At 55.4% G+C, this 18,806-nt stretch overlaps 1 protein-coding gene across 8 annotated transcripts in view; it reads right to left on the bottom strand.

The window, feature by feature from the left end:
- Positions 1-317: 317 nt before the first annotated feature.
- PAK6 (p21 (RAC1) activated kinase 6) overlaps positions 318-18,806 on the bottom strand; it is a 34,694-nt gene continuing 16,205 nt past the window's right edge. For 5 of the 8 annotated variants that reach the window (XM_033851447.2, XM_033851442.2, XM_033851446.2 and 2 more), the window contains 8 exons: positions 12,543-12,751; positions 11,039-11,674; positions 5,015-5,512; positions 4,758-4,891; positions 4,265-4,391; positions 4,039-4,164; positions 3,423-3,557; positions 318-1,897 (listed from right to left, as the gene is read on the bottom strand). In XM_033851447.2, coding sequence (XP_033707338.1) covers positions 1,730-1,897; positions 3,423-3,557; positions 4,039-4,164; positions 4,265-4,391; positions 4,758-4,891; positions 5,015-5,512; positions 11,039-11,674; positions 12,543-12,746 — 2,028 coding nt within the window. In that variant the 5' untranslated portion in view covers positions 12,747-12,751 and the 3' untranslated portion in view covers positions 318-1,729. Of the gene's footprint in view, positions 1,898-3,422; positions 3,558-4,038; positions 4,165-4,264; positions 4,392-4,757; positions 4,892-5,014; positions 5,513-11,038; positions 11,675-12,542; positions 12,752-14,852; positions 17,717-18,806 lie in introns of those variants that run through there. The other 3 variants (XM_033851441.2, XM_073800737.1, XM_033851448.2) reach the window with 2 other exon arrangements.

The raw sequence follows: 18,806 nt of genomic DNA, 5'->3' as shown, positions 1-18,806 counted from the left end.
GCCCCAGAGCCCCTGTGGCACCAGCAAGCACAGCCCACGGCCCTGGCTTTCCGGGTTGGGTTCCTCTCCTCTGGGAAGGAGCCCTGTCTATTTCTCAGCTCTTTCAGTCCCGAGGGCCTTTCACTTCCTGTTTCCCTTCTTCTCGGCCCTCATTTCAGGCCCACATGCCACCAGGGAGTAGGATTTTCTGCGGATCAGAATGACCGTCGGGGGGCTCACAGCAGGGAGGAGGGAGGGCCACCCTGGACACCCACTACAGCGTGTCCAGTTTGAAGACAGCCTGGCTCTATTCCCAGGGACGACAGGAAGGCCAGAGGTTTTGAACACTCCGTTTAATTTAAAACAGGCACAAGTGCAAACAATTCACAAAAGGGACAATGCTTTTGTTTTTAAAACTCTGACCCTTAAAAAAAGTCCTTGCAATTTTTTTTTTTGCCCCAAAGCAGGCCACTAGGGATAGAGGAATCTAAAAATATTATCTAGATAGGGTCCAGACACCTGGAGTTCTTCCCTGGGATTCCCTGTCTCACAACAGCCCTGAAGGTGGGGAGGGGAGGGGGACAAGGAGACAGGTGTCTGAGGAGGCAGCTAGGGGCACGTGGTTCGCACAAATGGGCTGCCCATTCCAGTGACATGATGGAATTGGGAGCTGGTTCACCTCTCCCAGACCGGGATTTTGAAAACAGGTCCCCCAAGCACACAAAAGAAGAATGGGTCCCCGATGACCTGGTTGTTGAGATGAAGCTCACAGGTAAAACAAGTTTGTTCCCTCACCATTCTGGTCCCTGGCTCTCAGATCCCACAGTACAGGAGAAACTCAGAAACCGGCCAGGCCCCCAGGATGTGTTCGACTCAATACAGACCTCTTCGCTGGTCAGGCAGAACCCCGGGACTTAAGAGGTGGGAAACCGGGCCAAGGAAGCAGGTCACCTTCAGAGCAGAGTTTAGTGGGAGAGAAGATGGAGAAGCCTAACAGAAGACAGTCGTGGGTGACCTTCCTCCACACCACACACACACACACACACACACACGTGTGTGCGCACCCGCATCCTGTGAAGTGAGACCACTTTACCACCAGCTGCCTTCTTCCTCTTTCACCCAGAAAATTCCCCTCCCCGTCACGGCCTCCGAGCAGGCTGTTCACAGTTGGGCGCGGGCTGTGCAGGGAGTGTGTTGTCAGCTCAGGTGGGTCGGGAAGCAGGTGCAGGTGGGACTGTGCCTTCAGGAAGTCAGACACAAGGGAGGAAGAATGGAGTCAGGCAATAAACACGTTCCAGACCCCAGGATTTGGAATTGGAGCTGAGAACAGCAAGTATCCTGATGAAGACAGGCAGTCTGCCTCTTGGGTGACCTGGGATGCTTGTGTCCTACTACTTTAAAAAAAAAAAACCTCAGCAGCCTTTTCTGCTGTGTTGGCCACAGTGGCCAGAAGCACTGGTCTCCATGTTTCATAGAAATATCCCTGTGCAGATAACAAAGGGTCATCCTGCAGAAGAGGTCTCCATCATCCCAGAGGCAACTGGGGACTCTTGGGAGGGAAAGTGACTGAGGGGCAGGTCCGGCCTGGCCCAGTGGGCTGAGGGGCAGGAGGGCAGGGTCGGGGCTTCACATTCAATCTTTGGAGAGAATACTGAGAGAATGAGGCAGGCAGCCAGGCCCTGTTGGCAAGTTGGTGGCCCAGTGTCCCCTGCCTGTGGGCACAGGTGGCAGGCGCACTCTGGGGCTGGGCTCAGCAGGCGGAGGTCTGCTTGCGGTAGAGCTGGATCAAGGGCACCAGGCACTCGGGCAGCCCCGTCTGCAGCAGGAAGGGGTGGTCCAGGAGTTCCTGGGCCGTGGCTCTCTCCTGGGGGTCTCGCACCAGCATCTGTTCCAGGAAGTCTCGCAGCACTGGGGAGACCTGTGGAGGCAGGGCAGTGAGAGGAAGCCACGGTTTGCAGCCACTTTGGGGTGACCCAATCTGCCTGGCCCCACTGTCATTTGAAAGTCTTAAATTCTCGCTTCTTACTTCCTGGTTCCTCCCAGGCTCAGTACTTTCTGGACTATCAGGTAGGTAAAGAAAGTCAGCATCAGTCCGGGAAAGGTGGCCAGTTCACCTATAGTGGGTGCTGGTGAGCAATGGAATTAGGATACCAGGAGAGCTGGGGAGCTGGGCTCCAAATACAGCCCAGGCACCACGCTGCTTCTCAGGGCGCTCAGTGTTCAGGCTCTGTGGAAAGGGGCACGGGATTGGTACCCAGTGATCCAGTCCTGGGTCTATCCCTAATCTCCAGCAAGTTGTACATTTCTCTAGAGCTCAGTTTTGTCATCTGTAAAATGGGCTAATGATAAAATGTGCTTTCCCTGTCTGCTACATAGGTCTTTAGTGAAGATAAAAAAAAGAGGTCAGCGAGGAAGGAGTGTTTTGAAAAATAGAAAAGAACAAAGTGGGACCTGAAAAAGGAAGATTCCTTTATTTCTCTAAGCCTTAGAGTCTAAGTCAAGGGCTTACCCTGGTTCATTTTGAGTCAATATTTTGGGATAAGGCTGTCTTAGGCTGTAATGGAAGGCTGCATCCTCTGGGGAATTAGCCAGTTAGAAATATCTGCTAGTCTAGGGGGTCAGGAGTGCGGGTTCCAAGGACCAGCTGTCTCAGAAAGTGTTTCCTGTCTCTCCTCCCATCCAGCAGGGCTACGGAACTATTTTGTATTTAGAGACTGAGCTTCAACCCTCTGGGACATTTCTCACTCTGGCCACCAGATGGCAGTGCCACTCTGCAGCCCTGTGCTGAGCTGGCTACCAGCAGGGGGTGCCCACAAGTAAGGACTGTGGGTTTGGGTGGATTTGCCAGAAAAGCGTTAACACACACACACACACACACACACACACACACACACACACACACACACACACACACACACACACACACACACACACACACACACACACACACACACACACACACACACACACACACACACACACACACACACACACACACACACACGTTTTAAGGGAAAAGCTGGCTCAGATGTGGTTAGGATGTACATTGATGGAGGGCAAGCCAATTCTCTGTGATGGAGACTGGGAACACTGTATGCCTTGGCATGCCTCCCCTGACAGAAGGGGTAGAGGCGTTACTGCTCAGTTAACTTCTCTAGATTCTTTCCCAGGGCATCAGGGACTCCCGCTGGCCTTGCTTTCCCTTCTTTCAGGCTCCTGTCAGTTGTCCGCAGGTGGAAACTTGTTGGAGTGACCACGGGAGTTTGTGACTAGGCTCCACACCAAGGTGCGGGATTTGTGTGGAGAAAGACGAGCCTCTTCTGGGAGCCCGGGCCCCCTGGTTTCTGTGGGAGGGAGAGGCTGGGCCTCACAGCCCGGACTCTGATCCCTGAAGCCTCAGGAAGAATGGGGCCTGCAGGGTCACACCCTGTGTACCGACTGACCTTGTGAGAGTTCTTCAGCTTGGGTGGGGGGCTGTCCCGGAGCCTCTTCATGGCTTGCACTGGGGAGTCACTGAAGTAGGGTGGCTCTCCATCTACCATCTCAATCACCATGATGCCCAGAGACCAGATATCCACCTGCAGGAGGAGAATGTCCCTGACTCCACTGGCCAGAGTCTGGCCCCTTGGTAGCAACATGCTGCAGGGGGAGGGGAGCAGCTGGTCCCAGGTTTCCTTGGTGAGTCGGCCCCCTTCCTGGTCACCTTCCCTGTGGTCAGTTACCACCTGCGTGAGTGACCACTGACTGCAGGGACACAGCTGTCAGCCACTCTCTTAGAAAGGCCACCACACATGGGGAAGCCCGGCCATACCCCAACCTGCCCTTGCGCTTGGGGGAGAGCATTCTGGGGACCAGTTTGTGGCAGCAAAGTCACAGGCCAGAGAAGATCCAACCAAGAGTGGGAAGGGGGCAGTGGACGTTGGGGTAGGGTATTGACTAAGTGGGAACCCGACAACCGGGGCTATTCGGGGTGGGGGGCTCTGGAGGAGACCACAAGTAGAAGAGCTATGTGTCCCCAAGCCTCTTCTGGGAGGGCTGGGTGGTGGAGGGAGCCGTTACCTCAGTCGCATACAGACACCTGCAGATCACTTCGGGAGCCATCCAGTAGGGGGTTCCCACCAGGGACTTCCTCTTAGGGACATCTTTGCTGATCTGTGCACAGAATCCGAAGTCCGAGAGTTTCACCTGGGGTTGGGGTGAGAGGGAGAAAGGGGAGTGATGGTGAACTAGGGAGGAGGAGCCGTGAAGTGGGGTCGTGGGTGCGCCAGGGTGGGAAGGGCCCTACCCTGCCATCGAGGGTCAGCAGTATGGAGTCGCTCTTGATGTCCCGGTGGATGACACCCTGGGCGTGCAGGTAAGCCAGGGCCTGCAGCACGGCCTCGCACACGGTGGCAATCTGCTCCTCATTCAGCCTGGACGGGGAAGGCAGAGCCATCAGCAGAAGAGCATGTTAGCTTTGGCGGGGCTGCAGGGAAGACGGGCTGGGCAGAGTAGGTGCCCCTGGTACGGGGCCCCACAGCTCCTGGACGATGTGTGTGGGAGCCCAGTCAGGCCAGAGCCCTGGTGGAAACGGGCCTGGGCCTAGGCTGGAGCCCTCGTGTCTTCCCCACTGCCCTGAGACCCCTGGGTCTGTTAACCCGAACAGATGGGGGTGGGCAGGGTGGCTCGGGACCACGTGCCGGGCACCCCAATCATCCGGGCCTGAGGCTGCCTAACATCCCTGCCAGGGCAGTGGCGGGAGCAGCCAGCGCTGGGTCCCAGCCCTCCCAGCTGCCCACCTGACTTGGGAGATGATGTCCGTGAGGGCCCCGCCCTGCAGGAACTCCATAAGCACCCACAGCTCCTCGCCCACCAGGTAGCTCTTGTACATCTCCACCACGTTGAGGTGCTGGTAGTCCCGCATGATCACCACCTGGGGGCAGGAGGGGACGCCTGAGTGCCGGGCACCCTCCCCACTGCCCCTGCTTGCAGACGTCCAGCCTGCCTCCACCATCACTGCCCGTCCCAAATGCCCCGCCACGCCCTCTCCTCCCACCTCATTAAAGAGCAGCTCCCTGCGCTGCTGCTTCCTGAGGTCCATCATCTTGACGGCCACCTGGCGGCCCGAGTGCTTCTCCCGGGCCAGGCAGACGATGCCCGTGGAGCCCTCGCCAATCTTCGTGTAGCTGTCCAGCAGTAGCCGGGGGTCACCCTGGTCCACCACCATCCTGAGTGCAGCCTTGAACTGCTCGTGTGTCACAACGCCCGTTTCCTCACCAGCCAGGGCACCCTTGGCCACTGCGGGGTCCTGGGGCAGGTGAAGGTTGCTGGTGCTGATCTGGGCATGCCAGGTGCGGGGGGAGCCCGCCGGGGAAGACCGTCCTGGAGGGGGGCCGGCAGCTGGGGCTGTGCGGAGGGACTTCTGGGGGCTGCTGGTATCCGAGGTGGCCAGAGGGCTGAAGGTCCCCACGGGCTGGTCTGAGGGCAAGGACTGGGCCTTGGCCACCAGGCTTGGGGGGAGGTCTTTCTGCAGCGGTCTGAAAGAGGCGTTGGGCTGCAAGGAGAAAGGAAGAAACAGAAAGGGGTTTGGCTGTGGGAGCATTTGGAGTACCCTTCCCAGAGGCAGGGGGTGGCTGCCGTGACCTCTGGACACTGGCAGGGTTGGGCAGAGCCGGGATGGGCACTAATGTGGGAGGTGCCGCAAGCAAAGATTTTCAAATGGAGCTGAAGCCAAACCATAGTCCTGCTTGAGAAGTCAACCCCCAGTGTTCCCAGGTGAGCAGACAAAACAACAGCTCTTTATATCCACACTGTCCTTCCTGCGAAGACAAAGCCGAGTCCCTGGGGTGTCCTGGGCCGGTATTTCTTCCTTGGGTGACTGACAGCCAGACCCCAGGGAGGCCACCAGGAGGCAATCTGGGTCAGAGGCGTTCACGACCGTGGCTACCCTACCCAAGGGCCCATGCGGGCAGAAGAGGCCCTGGGCGTAGGGGCAGGGGCTGCAACGAGGCAGCTGTGACTGACTCCCAGGACACACGGCTGCCGTCTAATAGTCCCGATTGTTCCTGACAACGGGGAGTCTGCGTGTCTGTGCAGTGAGATTAAGTCCCCAACAGAGGACCACAGAGCCATGTTACCATCTTGGGGGGTCCTCAGGTGTCTCCTGGGCTGGGGATCTGGTGCTACAGAGATCTGGAATCAGGAGGGTAGGTCCAGCCAAACCCAAGCCTTGGGGCCAAGGGTGAGGGGGTTTCCTCAGGGGTCCCCAGAGGAGCTCCTCCACTAGCCACATGGAACTCCTGGCTGATGACCCCCCAAGAAGGAAGAGAAGACAGGGGGCCTATCTTTCTGGTCTCTGGCAGGGAGGGAGGGAGGGAGGGAGGGAAATGGAATCGAGCAGCAGGCTGGGCCCCCAGTAAGTCTTGCTCAGGCCCAGCCTTCTGGGCAGCCCCAGCAGGAAAGGGTCCCATCCCTGGGTGTCCCCAAGGAGCTGGCGAAGTGCAGCAGGACCCTTCCCAGGGATTGTGTATGCTTAAAAGGGCCACCTGGAGACGGCCATATGCGACCTAACGGGGGACACCTGAGGAGCTGCAGAGGGGCCTTCCCGGAACATCTCAGAGCCCATCTCATAGGCGGTTGTCTAGGTGCCCAGAGGGTGCTGGTCTTCATCCTCAAAACTGAATCAGCTTCCAGGGAATCTACTCAAGCACTCAGCTTGGGCTGGGCTGCTTGAATCTGGGCCTTGGGCGCTACCAGGCTCAGCCAGGGCCTTTACAACCTCTTCAGCACCCCTCCCACCTAGACTTCAGGGCTCTCATCCCAGTCCCTGGCCTTGCCTTGTATCAGGCATGTGCACGGTGCCTCTTCTGGCGACAGCCATGCTGTGGGGCTCTGCCACCCCCAGCCCCGCAGGCGCACTGAGTGTGCTCCAGCCTCTGCCAGGCCGTGCCTGACTCGTGCTCAGCCCTCGAGGTGAAGGAGCCAGGTAAACCTCCCGGGACTGCCGTGACTACTCCACCCCCGCCCGGCAAGCACATGTGTGCAGTAAATGGATTGTGCCCGCCAGCACCAGCCCCCGACCTCACCCCGCTTTCCCTACTCTGTTGTGGCGGAGCAGTGGGAACTCCAGACTGGGGGGTCAGGACCTGGGTTCCAGTCCTGCTCCGCTCTGACTTGGGATGAATCTTAGGCCATTCCCCCTCTCTGAGCCCCAGTCTCCTCTGTGAAGGCACGGTGATCTGGGGAGCTGAATAAAATGCAGATTCCCTGGCCTTGGTAACGGCTTCAGCAGGTCCCTAGAGCAGGGACTCCGCAGTTTAACAAGGCCTGTGGCTTTGGATGTGAGAGGAACCTTGGCCCACAATTTGAGCAGCTCTGCAATTCCATGGCCTTGGGGAGCCTGTGGGAGGGCTGGGACTCGGGGTGGAGGGAGCACGGCCACCACAAAGGCTGTGAGGCCACAACCAGGAGCAGAAGGACCATGAGATGTCACCCGGTAGCAGCCTCCAAGGCTCTGTGAAAAGGCTGCCCGCTGGCCTGTGAGGCACGGACCTAACACAGAAAATGTGCTCTCTGAGCATCTGTGTGGGGCTGGGCAGAGATTGGGGATCCGAAAAGCTCCTAAAGTGCTCCTGAGATTGCTCTCACGGCCCCTGACCTCTCTCCACTCTGGATTTCTAAGGAAGGCGGTAAAACCGTTTCCCTCACCTTCTGGCCTCCCGGCCTCCCGCATGAGCTCTCTGCTCTGAGGATGAGTGGACACGGGAGGGTGGGGACAAGTCAGGCAGAGGGGCTGAGGAGGTGGGTTCGCTTCCCCCCCTGCTGTCGAGGCCCCTGTGGAGACCCTGCCGCAGGTGCTGGCTGAGCTCAGGGGCCGAGGAGGCAGCAGGTGGATGGAAGCAGCAGACGGATCTGGGGGAGGCGGCCAGCTCTGACGTGGCCTGGGACATGGGACATAGGACACGGGGGTGGTCGGGCCAGGATTGGTCTTCACCTCAGCAGGGTCTGGTCCCAAGTGTCCCTTTGTGGCCCTTGCTGCCTGTCTCCACAAGGAGGGAGATTTTACTTAACGTAACCACAAGAAAGGACCAGATGAAACGTGTTAAACCGCTCCAAGAAAGGGAAAGGGGGACAAAAGGTGGAATCAATTGTTAGGGGCTCTGGATTAATTCTGGAGTTACTTGTGTGACTGAGGCCTCTTCTTGCGCAGGAAGCCACTAGAAAGAAGAGTTGTACATGGAGTTACAATGATGCCTCATGTTCCCTTCCCAGGCTAAGAAGACAGGGCCAGGCTCTCCAGCTGTGGGCTCAGCGGGCTGTTCTGTTAGTGCCGCCCAGGCAGAGGCCATTTCATAATATTTAAGAAATACTGGAGCCATTTTATTGAGGGCTTACCACTTTGACAAGGGCCTTAAATGCATTATCTCATTTAATTCTCATAGCCCTGTGGACTGTTTTATTAGCCCATGGGTAATATTATTATCTAAATTGGTAGATGAGGAAACAGGCTCAGAGAGGTTAAGTAACTTGCCTAGAGTCACTAAGCCGTAAGGGACAAGGCCAGACTTCAGCCCTGGTCAGCTTAACCTCTGATCCCTATGCAGTGGTCCTATTGGGGGTCCTTGGCATGTAACCGAGTACATGGTACACAGTAGGTGCTCAACCAAGGTTTGCTGATTGTTGAGGTCTTTCTGACGAGGCCTTTCTGCCGCTAGGTGGGACCACTTCTAAATCTCCCAAGCTCCTAACTGTCTTACCTCTTTGGCCTCTCTGTCCCCACTTGAGGTCTCCTGTTGCTCTTTAGCCAAAGCGAGTGAGTGCAGGCCAAGCTGCCTGGGGCTGAGTACAAGAGCTCTAGGGTCACAGACCCTCCTGCAGCCACACCTGGCACGCTGTGGCTATTGGTGGCCTGCCCTCCCAGGGCACTAGTGCATGGACTGCTGCTTTACGAGTTGCTGTGAGTGTCCAGGGCCAACCTCTGGGATGTGCTGAGTGCGGAGGGCTGGCTGCTGGCTTGGTCTGGGTTCCCAGGGCCCAGGCCTTGGGGGAGGAGGAGGAAACTGAATGCTTCCCAACCCTATGGTAATTTGCTGAGAGCAGTGGTTCTCAACTGGGGGTGATTTTTTTTTCCCTCAAGGAACACTTGGCAATGTCTGGAGGGATCTGGGGTTGTCCCCTCTGAGGGGTGCTACTAGCATCTAGTGCATAGAGGCCAGAGATGCTTCTAAATATCCTTCAACACCCAGAAGAGCCCCTGCAACAAAGGATTATCTGATCCAAACGTCAATAGTACAGGGTTGAGAAGCCCTGGCCCAGAGCGGTTGTGGGGCGGTCTCGGCCCCGCCTTTTGGAGGCCTGGCTTGAGAACATCCATCTAGAAAGGTGTGCCCAGGGGGCCAAGAAGGAAACCACTCCCCTGGATTTGGAACTGTGGTGTTTCTGAGCCCCGGATGAGCACCACCTGCTTCCTCAGGGGCAGGGGAGACCTCGTACAGCCCGCAGCAGTGGCCCACAGTAGGTGCTTTGTGGCTGTGCGGGGATGGGGGCGGTTGGCCTGCCCCCTGCTGTGGGGTGCTGGCAGGAGCCCAGGACCATGCATACCAGTTTTGACACCCCCTTTCTCCAAATCCCTGAAACCACCCCCCCACCCCAGCAGGACTCTCGAAGTGCACTTCCTGGCAGGGTGCACTGTCCTGCTCCCACCTTAGTTTTCTGGGGAATGTCTCCCCAGGGGTACAGCCTTCCAGAGACCCCTCGGCTCATCTGCTCCTCCCTGAAGCCCCCGCCCCGCAGGGGATCCCAGCCTACCGTCCTTTGTCCCAGTGGGGACTGGAGGGCACAAAGCCCAGAACCTTCCCTGGGTGCCTTGGGCTGGCAGTGACCTATATGGTGTTGAGGGTCCAGGCCACCCCTCAACTCCCCACCACCCCTCCACGATTGGGCTGGACACACTGATGCCATCCCGGGAGGGGGGACTCCATTACTCATGCCGCTGTCGGTGGTGGTTTCTTAGGTGAGACGTAACAACCCTTGTGCTGCAGCCTAAGCTCATTTCTGCCTGACCCTCAGGGAGGAGCTAAAAGATGCCTTCACGGAAAAGCCTTCCCTCCCACCTTCGGCTGACTCGTTCGCGACACCAGGGGGTTGTCCCACGCTCTCTGAGTCAGTCTTCTCATCTGCCAAATGGGAAAGGATGTCACTGTCACCACGGACAGGATGTCACAGGGCACGTAAGAAGCAAAAATTCTCGGCCTGCCCAAAGATGTCACCATTGGGGCTCCCTTCACTGTTTCCTTTTTTACAAGAAAAATATGTGTATTTGAGGCTGTCACACGCCGAAAGTCAGCTCTCCTGTTGCTCCCAGACCCAGGCAAATTCAATCCTCTAGCTTTTCATATGACACACAGTATGAGAATAAATAACTACAGGAATGTCACACAAAGCAAGAACTACTAGAAAAAGGGAAGGAAGGAAGGAAGGGAGGGAGGGAGGGAGGAAGGGAGGGAGGGAGGGAAGAATCCTCACTAGAGAAGGGGTAACATAAACCTCTGGGAGAAGCAGCACAGAGAGGCTGTGTATGACCTCAGGCGAGCACTGGGACAAGCTGGGGGTCCAGGCAGAAAAAAGATCAGAAAAGGGAGCCAGAGAGACCCTGTCCCCCCTCCCCGCCCCCCGAGGCTGGAGCCTGGGTGGGGTCGCTGGGCACTGGGGGCAGGGGAGGGTCTGGGCTTGTGGTTAAAGGTGCTGCTTTTTCAGGGGTGCCTGCCTCCCCGTGTGGTCCACCTAGATACACCCCAGAGGGCAGGAATGTCAGCTGAGGCGTACCACAGCCCCGCAGAGGCCCCCGGAAAATGACCTGGCTTGCAACATCTGACTCACACGTGCCAAGCCTTCGGAGCGCTAGGGCTCAGCTGGTTCAGGGTAGAATCCTCAGCTGACGATCTGTTTACCTCACGCTTTCCCCAGTCCGACCGTGTAGGTGGGGAAGGCCGGGCAGGGCCTGTGTCCCCAGTGGATGCTGCCGGGCCAGGCCCCCTGCCCTGTCGAGAGTGGCCCTGGCGGAGGCCGCGACCTGACCTACCTTGCTCTGTGGTGGAGGGCCTGGCTTGCTGCTGCTTGGAGGGGCGGCGGCAGGAGCGGACAGGAACATGCTTCGGAACAGCCTGCGCTTCAGGCTGCTCTCCGGGGTCTTGGGGCTGGGGCTGCCCTCCCCCCCCGGCCTGCCTGCAGCCGAGCCCACCAGGCAGGACTGTGGCCGGGCCTCCTCAGAGCCATGCCCGGCAGTCTTGGGCCCCCGCCTGCCCGCAGCCGTGGAGGCCGAGGTGCCGGTTGGGGAGCTCTGCAGGCAGCGCTGCGGGGCGCCCTGGAACTCGGTGGGGCCCAGGGACTGTGCCTTGGTGGCCAGCCCACTGGGCAGGACCCGCGGGCTCTGTGGCTCGGGCCATGGCACATGCCTGCGCCCTGCTGGTGCGGCCCCGTTGCAGCTGAGGTAGAGGCCATGGGGGTCCCTGTGCTCAGACTGGGGGCTCTGCAAGTACATGTCCGAGTTGGCGGCCCACTGCTCATCCCCTAGCAGCCCCAGGGACTGTGCCCGCCGCCGGCTGGTGGGGCTGCGGCCGCGCAGGGTGTTGGAGCTGATGACTGACAACTTCTGGATATCGTTGAGCAGCCCCGAGATGTAGCCGTCCATGGGCGCCGCGCTGCCCCGCACCACTGTCTGCAGGGGAGGGGGAAGAGCGTGGTGAGCCTCCTGTCATGGCAGGGAGGGGGCGCTGGGCGGGGACCAGGTCAGAGAGCCTCCCTGGGGGGCCTTGGGGAGGAGCACCATGGACCTCCCTTGCTGTGTCATCGGTCTATTCTTAATTTTTCAGCCCCTACCCAGGGCCCACGGTGGGCCAGGCCTGTGCTGGCGGACGGATACAGGGAGAAGCCTCATTTTCACCGGCCCACAGTCTAGCAGGGCAGACAGGTGAGTAGCCATGGCGTTCAATCCAGCGTGCCTGATGGTGCCGGCCGCTGAGCTTCGGGAGCTGGTGAGACTGCAGGCCCTGCCTGGGGCCCGCTGCCGTTCTCCAGCTCTGTCTGTGTGTGGCCTTCCAGGGGACATGCACCAGTCCAGGGCTCTCCTCCACACATAATGGCTTTGTGGCCTCCAAACCCTGACAGGGCCCTGACCCCAATCCCTATCAGGCTCTTGCATCAACCCCTCCTGACCCACACAACTTAATCCCCTGGGTCTGTGACAGCCCCCAGCCCCACAGGGGCTGCAGGTCCAAATTTTGCATGGGACATACTTAAAGATTATTTGTTATCTGAAACTCACATTGTATTGGGCATCCTGTATTTTTATTTGCTAAATCTGGCAACCCTACCACCCTGTGGAGAGGGACTCCCCAGGATCCTCCTCCCTGGGTCACCCAGGGAGAGAACGAGAGGCTGATTAGCAGGGAATGAAGACATCCTGGCTAACTGATAGCTGATAAATCAGGTGGTTCTTCAGGTGCCTGTGTGGTCTTGCCAGCAGCCCTCTGTGAAGGGGCATGGTCTGAATCCTCCCCCACCGCCATCCCTGATGCCCGCCTCACCTTCATGGGCTGGAGCTGCACCCGGGTGATGCGTGAAGGGTCCACCACGGGCTTGGGTCGCCGCAGTGTGTCCAGGATGTTCTGCCATTGTGGGGGGAGGCCCACGAACTTGCCTTCTTTGGGGTCGAAGGAGGTGTGGACGCGGTGCTGGAAATTCTGTGGGGCCGAGATCTCAGGGCGTTTCTTTTTTTTCTTGCGGAACATGGTGCCTGCATGGGGAGGGTCAGACTGAGTTCCAGAGGGGGCTTCACAGGAGCCTGGCCCCGGGAAGGACAGGTGGCCGCAGTGGGTACTGGGGCCCCAGACTCCCTCCCCCACTTCAACCCCCTGCACCGGCCCACCTCTCAGGCCTACTCCCTCAGGGAAATGGCTAGCTCCCCGCAGAGCAGTCCCAGAAGCAGCAAAAGCCCCATAAATAAGCCAACACAGACTACAAAGGAGGAAAAGAGGTGTCTGTCTTCTCATCTGCGCTAAGTCCCCTGCTGAGGAGGCAGACCCGGGGGGGTGTGTATTTATAAGATCCAAAGCCCATGACAAATAACATTCCACCGTCGAAGAAGTAAAAGGGGGGTGGGGAAGAGGGAGGAAAGCTGACAAACTCATTTTATGAAGTATGATCTTGATTCTTAAACCAGATAAGAATAGTACAAGGAAGCCCCCTGGTGGCACAGTGGTTAAGAATCTGCCTGCCAATGCAGGGGACATGGGTTCGATCCCTGGCCCGGGAAGATCCCACATGCCGCGGAGCAACTAAGCCCGTGAGCCACAGCTACTGAGCCTGCGCTCTAGAGTCCGCGAGCAACAACTACTGAAGCCTGCGCACCTAGAGCCCGTGCTCTGCAACAAGAGAAGCCGCTGCAATGAGAAGCCCGCGCACTGCAACAGAGTAGCCCCCGCTTGCCGCAACTAGAGAAAGCCCACGTGCAGCAACGAAGACCCAACACAGCCAAAAATAAATAAATTTAGAAAAATAGTAAAAGGAAAGGAAAATTTGAACCAATTTCAATTCTGAACATAAATGAAAATCCTAAACACAATTAGCAAATTGAATCCAATTTTTCGTTAAAGGGTTTTTTTTTGTTTGTTTCTTTCTTTTATAACACAGTCAACTCGGGTTTGTCCCAGGATGGTTCAAAACCAAAAACTGCTAATGTGACATACAACTTCATAAAAAGTCAAGCTGAGGATTCAGAGACATGGTGCCCCATCAGGGACCAAACTAAAAGGGCCCTTATGGTCCCCAGGTGCTCAGCCCTAATTCTGGAAAGGCCCTGAACTAAGGGCACTGCTGGGGTGGGTGAGGGCAGCTATCTTAGGGGAAAAGCTCTCCAGGAAGAGAGAGCCCACCTCCCTCTGGGTCCCCTTCTCTCTGGTCTCAGAACTCTGATTGTACAAAACATCACCTGCAGTCAAATCTCCATCCCTTGCCTTGCTGGTTTGGGTTTGCCTTAGGCCCTATTAAGCTCTAACAACAGCTCTGAGTGACACCAGCATGCAGATCTGAGAGAGGGAGACTGGAGACCCAGGAGGCAAAGTGACTCTTAAAGTGCTGCTCTGGCCTCACCTTCAGGGAGCCCGGGGCTGGGACCACATGGAAGACAGGGTTGGGGGTACCCACTAGAATGCTATTGTATTTGAAGTGGCTCAGAATAGCTCAGTGCATTTGTGTGGGGCGATGGGTGCTAAGGACACTCAGTGGGCTCTTGTGTCAGCTGGAAAAGTCACTTCTAGGTTTGTTTCAACAAGACATGTGTGTTTCTTGAATTGAATGCTTGGATCACTCATCTATCTACAGAACTGGATAGATCTGTGCCATGGCACTCTCTTTTTTTTCCTGCTCCAGAGGGAGAATTTTCCTGGTCACATTCACAGGTTCTGGAGCAGGTCACAGATCTGGGAGGCAGCTGGTGCCACTCGGGAAGGCAGGGGGCTCAAACAGCCAAGTCTCTCCACTAGGCATCCACCAAGCATGAATCAATCTGAATCCATGTCATACCTCTTGGAATGGCAGCCACTTTTGGGGACCTTGAGGTTCAGGAAATCTACCAAACATTCCCACCAGGCAAAGCCACATGTGCAGGAGCCCCAAGGACCAAGGACTTTGGGATGAAATATAACTGTTTGAGTTACAGGTGAGTTGCAGGGAGTCTTCCACTAATTTGGGGAGACTTTGAGCGAGCTACCTTAATGATTTGAGCCTCAGTGTCTTCATCTATAGAATGGGGTTAATAAAAAATAATGCACAGAGTTTAGGGAGTGTTAAGTGAGCGAATTCCCAGGAAAAAGGGGCTGTTTCTCTTGCTATGTTACCTCTCCGTGCATCCTGTCTCTCAGCTCAGGTCCCTGCAGACATCAGAAGGTGAGCAGATCCAAGCCTGGGAGTGATGCCCAACTCCTGTCCTCTCGGAGTCACCTGGCAGTGGTCATTCCTGATTTCTTGTTCTGGGGCCCTCGTCACCGCTCCACGACATAGACTCTTCATGGCTTGGTAAAGCCTGACCTCCTCCCTGTTGTCTTTGGCTACAGAAGAGTCTCAGTTCTGCAATTCTGTCCTGACAGACCCTCTATCTCTGGATTAGCTCAGCTGATGGTTTCACTCTCCTCCCCACTCTGTAAACCCTTCTGGAGGTGTAGGGACACAGCCTAGAGTTGCAAAACAGGTGGCTAATACTTCCCTCTCTCCCCACCAGAACATCCCTGGCCCCAACTCCCTGGCCGCACCCAAAGGCCCAGCGTTTGCTGCAGGAATGCACGGGGAAAGCATCTTTTTTGTTTTTGTTTTTTTTTTCGTTTTTTTGTTTTTGGCTGTACCGCAGCATGCGGGATCTTAGTTCCCCGACCAGGGATCAGTGGAACCCTCGCCCCCTGCAGTGGAAGCATGGAATCTTAACCATTGGACTGCCAGGGAAGTTCCTGCAAAGCATCTTTAGCAAATGGTCTACATGACTCTGGGATGCCCCTCCTGAGTCCACCCTAACAGCAATTCCAGAATAAGTTCTTCCCACAGGCAGCAGGAAGGGCCTGAGGAGAAAGAAGGACAGTGCAGAGTCCTAGGATCCAGGGGTTACAGGGGAGGTAGGGAGCTGACAGAAGCAATGAACTGAGCTCAGCCTTTGGGGGAGGGGGAGTAGAGATTTAGAAATCAGAGCCAGCCACTTAGCTAGCGGGAAATCCACACCTAAAGGGAGGCTGCCAGGACTCGCCCAAAACCATGGTGAGGCCAACACTGCCTGGGACAATATGACTGTGTACATAGAAAAATCTACATACAAACTTTGGGGATTAAATGTGAATTTTAGAAGTCCCCAATTCAAGGTCAATATAAAAAAAAATTGTATTCTTGCATACCAGCAACAAACAAATAGAAAATGAAATTTAAAAAAAGATGCTGTGGTACAATGGGAAATAGACGTTTGGTCTTTGTACACCCCACACCCTGCCCCCTATTCCTGGCACAGAGCTCTTAAACCTCTTGGAATCCCCAGAGTGACAAGAGTGTTGGAACTTTCAGCCTCCCCATTCCCACCTCTGGGGAGGGAAGAGGGGCTGGAGATTGAGTTAATCATCAATAACCAATGATTTAATCAATTGTGCCTACTTAATGAAACCTCCATAAAAACCCCTCAGAGAGAGGATTCAGGGCTGGTGCACGCCTCAAGGTCCTGAGAGGGCGACGCGTCTGGGGAGGGCATGGAAGCTCTGCACCCTTCCCCCATACCCTGCCCTAGGCGTTATGCATCTCTTCCATTTGGGTGTTCCTAAGTTGCATCTTAATGAACTGGTAATATTAGAGTGCCTTCCTGACTTCCACCAGCCATCCTAGCAAATTATCAAATGTGAGGAGGGGGTCGTGGGAACCTCAATTATTAGCCAGCTGGTCAGAGGTACGGGGACCTGGGCCTTGGAACCTGAGTCCAAGGTGGGGGGCAGTTTGTGGGGCTGAGCCTGAGGAGTCTGTGCTAATCCAGGTAGTTAGTGTCAGAATCAAACTGAATTGTTGAACACCCGGTTGGTGTCAGAGAATTGGATAAATGATCTCAGGAGGAGAAAAACCCTCTCATTTGCTGTCAGAAGTGTTATTAGGGAAAAACCCCTCAGACACCCTTTCCCACTTTACATGAAAAATATCAGATACCTAGGAATAAATCGAATCAAAGATGCGCAAGGTCTCTACGTTGAAAAATATCAAACATTAAAGATGATAAAGAATGTTCATAGATTGGAAGCCTCAATATTATAAAGATATCAATTATTCCCTAATTAACCTACAGAGTTATGGCAATCAAAATCCCAGCATACTTCTTTTGGTAGAAATTGACAAACTGATTCCAAAATGTACAGAGAAACATAAAGAATCAGGAAGAGTCAAATCAATCTTGAAGAACAAAGTTGGAGGGTTACACTACTAGATATCAAGATTTATTATAAAGCAACCACAATTAATACAGTGTGAAATTGGCACAAAGACTGATGAGGGGGCCAGTGGAACAGAAGAGAATCTAGAAATAGACCCACTCGCGTAAGGTCACTTAATTTATGACAAGGTGACACTGCAGTATGGTAGGGAACAGATGATCTTTTCCATAAATGTAGGTGAAGCAATTAGATATCCATATGAAAAAAAAAAGGAGTCTGGAAAAATGAATTCATATCCTATCCCCAAACTAACTGGATCTAAATGTGAAAGGTAAAAATAATGAAGCTGGTGGGAGTGATGGTGGGGGGCAGGAGAGAGGGTAACCCCTGGTCTGGCCATCCCCTGCCCCAGGTCTGCTGTGAGTGACTGTGGTGAGCCCAAATTTGATGGGCTTTCCTGGAGCCCCTGACCTGCTGGGGCCCAAACCTATCCACACCCATGGGTCCCGAGGACAAATTAAACTATCAAGGTTTTCTTTGTCCAAAGCAGGCCTAGGTTAGGAGTAGGAAATTCTTTCTAAAGATTTCACCTAGACTAATTTGTAAATGCAGTATGAATATAATGAATATTTGAAGGAAATACAGCAACATATTCATTGTTGTTGTGTCTGACTGGTGGGGTTCCAGGTGACTTCCTCCTACCCCATCTTTCTACTCTTCTGAACTTTCCTTAAAGATGATGGGCTGCCTTTCTAAAGAAAACAAAATATTTTTAAAGAAAGAGAAGAGTGATCCACGAGCACTGAGTTTCCTAAGAGATACTCACCCGCTTAAGTATCCGATGTTGCCAGGTCACTGGGTGTCAATCACCTGAGACCCAAGCATCCCCTGCATCTCTCCAGCTCCATGTCCTGGACATACACACGAATGCCCAGAGAGGGGCCCTCACTTGCCATTCCTAGGTCTCCATCTTTCACCCAGTTTCCCGCCTTCTGACAAGCCCAAGGACCTCGGGGCTGAGGGAGAGGGGGTGCTGAGTCAGCCGTGAGGTTAAATCTAATCAGGCCATGCCCGCCTTTAAAACTGCCATCCGAGAAGCACCACCTCTTTGCATCCACACTCCACTCACCTAGTGAAAGAGCTTTCCCTAAAGAAGGTACTCTGGAGGAGGAAGGAGGATGCTGTTCCTTCAGAGAGCCAGTCCCTGCCTTTCCTTCTGCCTAGCCTGACAGAAATGATGTGGGCCATGGCCACTGAAGTAGAAATGGGCAGAGGCAGGGCGCCAGCTCTGGCTCAGGGGGACCTCCGCTTCCCGAGTCCCTTCAATGCAGTGGGGGGAGGTGCTGAGGAGTCTTTCTCAGGCTGGGATGCACCTTTACGACTGAGGAATGCTTTGAACATTCCTCTTCTGAGAATGGCCGAGGACATCACCTTCCAGCCAGCAGGCTGGCCCATGACTGGACCAGAGAAGGATGCCCATCACTGGGGAGGGGAGGGGAGGGGAGGGGAGAGCCCTGCCCCAACCAGCTTTAGAAGGAAGCCTCCCCCCCCACCCCCCCGCGGCACAGCTCCTGCTGAGGCTGCTTCCTCCAGCCAGAGCCTGGCAGATGGGGAGCAGGTCAGTTCCTGGCAGAGGCTTCTGGAGGAAATGCTGTCACACCCAGTAAAACTGAGGGTGGAGGTGGTGGGAGAGTTCAGGGAGCCACAGGCCTGGGGTCACTGAGGGGTGGGACTATCATGTCAGAGGAGCAGGAGACTCCAGAGAGAAAGGGAAGTAACTTTTCTTGAGCTACATGCTACCTGCTAGGCCCTTTCCAAGCACCAACTAATTTAATCCTCACAACAAGCCTGGGAGGTAGGAGCTATTATTATTATCCACAAATCCAGATGAGGCTCAGGGAGGCTGAA

Source organism: Tursiops truncatus, chromosome 2, assembly GCF_011762595.2.
Source record: "Tursiops truncatus isolate mTurTru1 chromosome 2, mTurTru1.mat.Y, whole genome shotgun sequence".
Taxonomy (NCBI): Eukaryota; Metazoa; Chordata; class Mammalia; order Artiodactyla; family Delphinidae; genus Tursiops; species Tursiops truncatus.
Note: the sequence above shows the minus strand (reverse complement) of the source record. Positions and strands in the feature narration are given on the sequence as shown.